This window comes from Lathyrus oleraceus, chromosome 7 (assembly GCF_024323335.1).
Source record: "Lathyrus oleraceus cultivar Zhongwan6 chromosome 7, CAAS_Psat_ZW6_1.0, whole genome shotgun sequence".
Taxonomy (NCBI): domain Eukaryota; kingdom Viridiplantae; phylum Streptophyta; class Magnoliopsida; order Fabales; family Fabaceae; genus Lathyrus; species Lathyrus oleraceus.
Genome location: NC_066585.1, coordinates 527,687,511 through 527,693,588, shown reverse-complemented (window position 1 = coordinate 527,693,588; position 6,078 = coordinate 527,687,511). Strand labels below are relative to the sequence as shown.

The window sequence follows — 6,078 nt, the reverse complement described above, 5'->3', positions numbered from 1 at the left end:
ATGGTTAGCAGGAAGATCAATTTCATGTGTCTGCAAGAAACCAAGTGAACGGGTGAAAAGGCGGGGGAATTAGACAATTATGGATTTAAGCTTTGGTACACCAAATGAGTTAGATCGAGAAATGGAGTGGGGACTATTATGGACAAGGAGTGGAAGAAGAATATTATGGATGTGAAAAGAGAAGGAGATAGAATCAAAGTCTTTAAATTTGGAGTAGAACAAGACACCATTAATGTTATTAGTTCTTACGCACCTCATGTTGGGTCGGCAGAACACCTTAAGGTAAAATTTTGGGAGGATTTCGAAGACTTAATTCAGGATATACCCCAAGGAGAGAAACTATTTCAAGGAGGGGGTCTTAATGGACACGTAGGAGCGTAGAAAGAGGTTTTAAGGGCGTACATGGAGGGTATGGCCTTGGGAAGGTAAATGCGGAGGGAAAATCCATCTTGGAGTTTTTGTTAGCCTTTGATATTACTATAGCTAATACCGACTTTAGAAAAAAAGAGGAACATCTTATCACATATAAGAGTGGGGTGACATGTTCTTAGATAGATTTCTTTATTATTCAGAAGACGGACAGAAATATCTGTTTGGACTGTAAAGTTATTTTGAGAGAGAGCTTGACTATCCAACATCGAGTATTAACTATGGATGTAAGAATCAAGAGGAGAGCTAAAAGAAGAAGTCAAATAAGAGCGCCACAAATTAAGTGGTGGCATTTGAAGGGTGAAAAGAAAGGAAGATTCCAACATAAGATCTTGGAGGGATGGTTTGAGCAACCACAAGGAAGTGCAAATCATATGTGGAACAAGATGACCCAAGAGATTAGAAAAGTAGTTAAAGAGATGTTGGGAGAATCAAAAGGTTTTGGACATAGGGGAGAAGAATCGTGGCGGTGGAATGAAAGTGTTCAGAGTAAAGTTAGAGTTAAAAATGCTGAAACTTAGGATAAGTATAAGAAAGCTAAAAATGAGATCAAGAAGGCAGTGAGTGAAGCAAAACCCCAAGCTTTTGACGGATTATACCAATCGTTGGGAACCAAGGAGGGGGAAATCAATATATATACTTGTTAATGGAAGAGAAAAAAAGACATGATATTAGTATAAAGTGAAGTGTGTTAAAGATGAAGGGGGAAAAGTCTTGGTTCAAGAAAAGGATATGAAGGATAGGTGGAAGACGTATTTCTATAATTTATTTAATGAAATATATGATATCTCTCTAAACTCTAGCAGACTCGATATTAGAGAAGATGATCAAAACTATAATTATCATCGTCGACTTCAGAAATAAGAGGTAAAAGAAGCGTTGAAAATGATGAGTAACAATAAGGATGTTAAGTCAGACAACATACCTATTGAAGTGTGTAAAGTTCTTGGAGATAGAGGTATTAAGTGGCTCACCAAACTCTTTAACGAAATTATGAGGTCAAAGCAAATGTCGGATGAATGGAGAAGAATCATTTTAGTTCCAACCTATAAGAATAAGGGGGATATACAAAATTGTGCAAATTATAGGGGGGGTAAGCTTATGAGTTATATCATGAAGTAATGAGAAAGAGTGATTGAACAGAGACTAAGAAAAGAGACTCAAGTCACTGAGAATCAATTTGGTTTTATGTATGAGGGATCGACCATGAAAGCGATATATTTGTTACGACGACTGACTGAGCTGTATCAGATGGACAAAAAAGACTTGCATTTAATTTTTGTTGACTTGGAGATGGCGTATGATAGAGTGCCTAGAGAGATTTTATGGAAAGTCTTAGAGGAGAAAAAGGTTAGGATTGTATATATTCGAGCTATCCAAGATATGTATGAAGGGATATCGACTAGTGTGCAGACATAAGATGGAGAGACATATGATTTCCTCATACCAATAGGTTTGCGCCAAGGTTCAACTTTATACCCATATCTTTTTACTTTAATTTTGAATGTACTCGTGTAGCACATTCAAGAGGTAGCACCGAGATTCATACTTTTTGCAGATGATATCCTACTATGAGAGTCGAAGGAGAATTTAAACGAGAGGTTGGAGACTTGAAAACGAGCTTTAGAAACGCATGACTTTCGCCTAAGTAGGAGTAAGACAAAGTATATAGAATGTACGTTCAGCAAAATGAGAAGTGTTTTTGACCTAGAGGTGTAAGTTGGAGACCATATCATCCCACAAGTCACAAATTTTAAATAGCTTGGGTCTATAATACAAAACGATGGAGAAATAAACGAGGATGTAAACCATCGAAATCAAGTTGGATGGTTGAAATGAAGGAGGGTTTCAGGAATTTTATGTGACTGAAATATACAACTCAAGTTGAAGGAAAAGTTTTATTGGACTGCGGTAAGACCTGCGTTGTTGTATGAGACAAAATGTTGGACGCTTAAAAGAATTAACACGAGAATAAAGTAAGCGTAGCAGAGATGAGGATGTTGCGTTGGATGTGTGATAAGACTAGACATGATAAGATAATATTAGAGAGAGTGTTGAGGTAACACCTATAGTAAAAAAACTAGTGGAGAATAGACTTCAGTGGTTTGGACACGTAGAGAGAAGATCTTTAGATTAGATGGTAACAAGAGTAGATCAAATGGAAATGGGTCAAAGAAAGATCTAGAGTTTAACAATTTAATATAAATATAATTTTGAATAAAGTTTTATAGCAGAAGTTGATCCATGTAGTCGACTCCATTTAATGGTATAAAACTTAAAATATTGTTGCTCATTCAGAATTGTTGTACATATACATACTAATCAAATAAAATATAGAAAACTTTCATCCTTTGTTATTGTTGCGGTAGTATGCAAAGCCAAACAAACAGTGCTTTCATTTTCTAGCTGCCATTGAACTACCACGTTGTTCCGTATAGAAATTTTGATGTTTGCATAACAATTAATATAAAAATTGAACTCCAATCAAAAGCAAAAATAAACAAGCCATTTAACAACCAAAGTTATTTTTCATGACACAAACACCATCAAATCAAAGACTTAAACATTCAAGAATACAACAAATTCCAAAAGATAAGGTCTTCACAACCACCACCCTAATATTAATGAAGCATTAGGTCCTAGAATTTTATTAAATCATAATTAAACCCTAGAATCTAAAGCAAGAATTGTACTAATATTAATAGGGTTCATGTATTCCGTAGCTCCAGTCATGAATTTATCAACTATTAGTCTATTAGCTCTTTCTGATGGATGAAATGGGTCCCAAAATGCATAGACATCCCTGTTAGGGCACAAGTTTGAACCTGGAGTACATAGTCCAATTCCATTGTATGCTCCTTGACCACAACATGCTACTTTTGATGTCACAAATCCTGCATTTGAAAAATTCAAAATTATAAATATGTTTTATCTTTTAGTCTAGTAACATAATAAGTGACATGTCGCAGATTCAAACCAACGACTCTGCAGTCTGATATCTCTACTCAACTATAAAAACACAAAATTAAGTAAATGAAGGTTGAAGTGTATACCATATGCTTGTGGATCTGTAATGAAATCCAAATGCATAGCGAAAGCATTTGCGTAAATGAAGACATGATTAGGACCACCAATTTCGGAGTTGAGTTGATTAATCAATTGAACAAGTTGTGGATTGAACATATTAGTAGCTGTCTGAAGATCTACACCACACTCTCCATTTCTACTATGCATAGCTAATTCTGCTGGTACACAACCTAATGGTCCTGTTCCTGTCACCAAAACTCTTCTTGCTCCTAACTCATACAGATTCTGTGTGCATTTAATTCAATGTTATAACACAATTGGTATGAATTGTTAGTTTCTGAAAAATAATAATGATGGATGGATATGTAAGAGCATTAATTATGAGTTTTTACTATATGGTCATGTATTTGGTGGTGGAATTTATGTGGATTTTAATATTTATTGCTAAATTTCAACTACCAATCGAATCTTACCATAACATGCTTGCCAAAACATTAATTATCTCATTTCTATAAAAAAAATACAAAAATAAACATTTTTATTCCTCATTAATCCTAGTGGAAAAATGAATATTTCTTATTTACAGATTTGTCACTGTTAAAACATTTTTAAATAGGATTTTATAATTTATGAATTGAACTGTTACACTAGTTTTAAACTTTTAGCAAGAAAATATATACATTAAATACCTATTTAATTTGTAATAATAAATCTTCGAAAAAATCTATACGATGGACGATAATAAAGAGAAGTAGAAGGATATGAATGTACCATAAGAATTTTGCGATACTCAGAAATGAGGAAGACGACATAATCGGGAAGAGCATATTGCCGAGATCTTGCTGATAATGGAATCAAATAATAGTTGTTCACAAAATCATTCCCTCCTAAGGTTATTAGTACCAATGCTTGGTTCACTAGTGTTTGTGCTCCTTCTTCTCCAATTAGTGCACTAACCCTCTGTTGGTACTGTCTAAAGTATGCTAATTGTTCGGTAATTCGGATTATGTTAATCTGCAAAATTAAGTTTCAATAATTAGATAGTAATAACAAATAGTTCAATGTGTCACAATAGTTATACAGATAAATTTAGGGTATGTTTGCTTTTTATGTTAAAAGTAATTACATTTAGCAACGGTCACAAAGTGTAACAGTAACTACATTTAGCAACGGTCACGAAGTGTTACAGTAACTACATTTAGCAACGGTCACAAAGTGTTACAGTAACTACATTTAGCAACAGTTCTTATGTTATTAGAAAGAACCAAAAAAAATTAATGATACTTACAAACTGAACTCCAGTGTCATTGAGAATTCCTATTCCAGCAGAAGCAAAGTTAGCACCAATAAGTAACCTCTCACCATCAAGCTCTGGACTCAAATATGGCAATGTTGGTTCTGACCCTATTTTCTCACCTATCACATTCATAATATATAGTCACTTTAATTTCATGAAAGCTAGTAAAACTATATAAATTACTTCAAATTATTAGTATCATAAATATTTTTTAAAGATAAGCACTTGCTAGAACTCAACTGATAAGATCGGGCATGTTGAGGCCATTGGAGAACCGACCGGAAGCTCGATGAGTTTCAGAATCGATTCCATAAGGATATGAATCGGCACGAGCAGTAGTTGCTAGGAAGTTGTTATTTCCATTGTCAACAAGTGAATCACCAAAAACAAAAAATGCTCTTGCAGCTTCAATTTGTTCAACACCAATGCTCAAGGTGATGAACACACAGAGAAAGATTGAAAGAATAATATTATTCATTTGTCTGTTTTGTTCCATTGGAATTAAGTTTTCAGAGAAATTAAACCCAACTATAGGTGGTGGTGAAATGTGCATTTGAGTGAGGAAGTTAAGTCACTTATATATAGTGCTCAATTATTATGATGTTGTTTTTATAGAAATATCTACCCACTCTTTAGCACTAGAAATATCTACCACTCTTTTATAATAGTAATTAGTTTTTTGTTGGAAAATTTATTGGACACACAATATGCTATTTTTTCCTTGCAATTGTGTTTTCTTCAAAATCAAGTTAGGGATTTTACACCTAGATGGGACCATCTAGATTTAACTTATTTTTTAAGTTGGAATTATATTAAAATATATATTGTTCTATTTCAATGCAAAGATCACAACTATGTTAAATGTGTAGGACTGACAGTCGAATTCATTTTCTTCATACATATGACTCATAAGTAGGCGGTTAATGGTACTATTGTAATTTAGACCATAGTATTTAAATACAAATTATTGTTTGAATTATGTCTTAAAAACTTATGTGATAAAGAAAAATAAATATGTTTCGACATCGTAGAAATTAGAAATTAGTTTGGAAGTTGATGAAGACGGCGGCGCACGAAAGGTTAATGGTAGATAGTGGTGACAGTCAGCGAATCAGCTGCGGTAATAGATCCGATTGTCAGAGAACGGTGGTGGCCGACGGGTCAGGACAACGGTGGTCTTCTCAGACAATTCCATTTTTTTTATGTTTATTGTTTTTTATCTTCTTCAGTTGAGGTAAGTTGTTGTTTTATTGCATAAATAGTCATTTTTTCTGAAGGCCCTTTATTTTGGTTGCCATTGTTCTTTGTCCCAACACATCAAATTT

The 6,078-nt window shown here is 33.9% G+C and overlaps 1 protein-coding gene across 1 annotated transcript; it reads right to left on the bottom strand.

Annotated features, from left to right (window-relative positions):
- Window positions 1-2,916: 2,916 nt before the first annotated feature.
- LOC127107863 (GDSL esterase/lipase At5g33370) lies at window positions 2,917-5,414 on the bottom strand. Its single transcript, XM_051045204.1, has 5 exons — window positions 4,994-5,414; window positions 4,745-4,872; window positions 4,228-4,470; window positions 3,483-3,741; window positions 2,917-3,323 (listed from the first exon to the last, which is right to left on the bottom strand). Exons 1-5 carry the CDS (start codon window positions 5,304-5,306, stop codon window positions 3,091-3,093), a joined length of 1,176 nt encoding a protein of 391 aa, XP_050901161.1. The 5' UTR covers window positions 5,307-5,414; the 3' UTR covers window positions 2,917-3,090.
- Window positions 5,415-6,078: the final 664 nt, after the last annotated feature.

Bases quoted from the DNA above. Each gene is read 5' to 3' on its own strand.
- LOC127107863 (XM_051045204.1), bottom strand. From the start codon at position 5,306: ATGCACATTTCACCACCACCTATAGTTGGGTTTAATTTCTCTGAAAAC. The intron at 4,471-4,744 runs GTAAGTATCATT...TTAATTTTGCAG, and splicing joins ATGACACTGGAGTTCAGTTT to ATTAACATAATCCGAATTAC. The intron at 3,742-4,227 runs GTACATTCATAT...AAATGCACACAG, and splicing joins AGTATCGCAAAATTCTTATG to AATCTGTATGAGTTAGGAGC.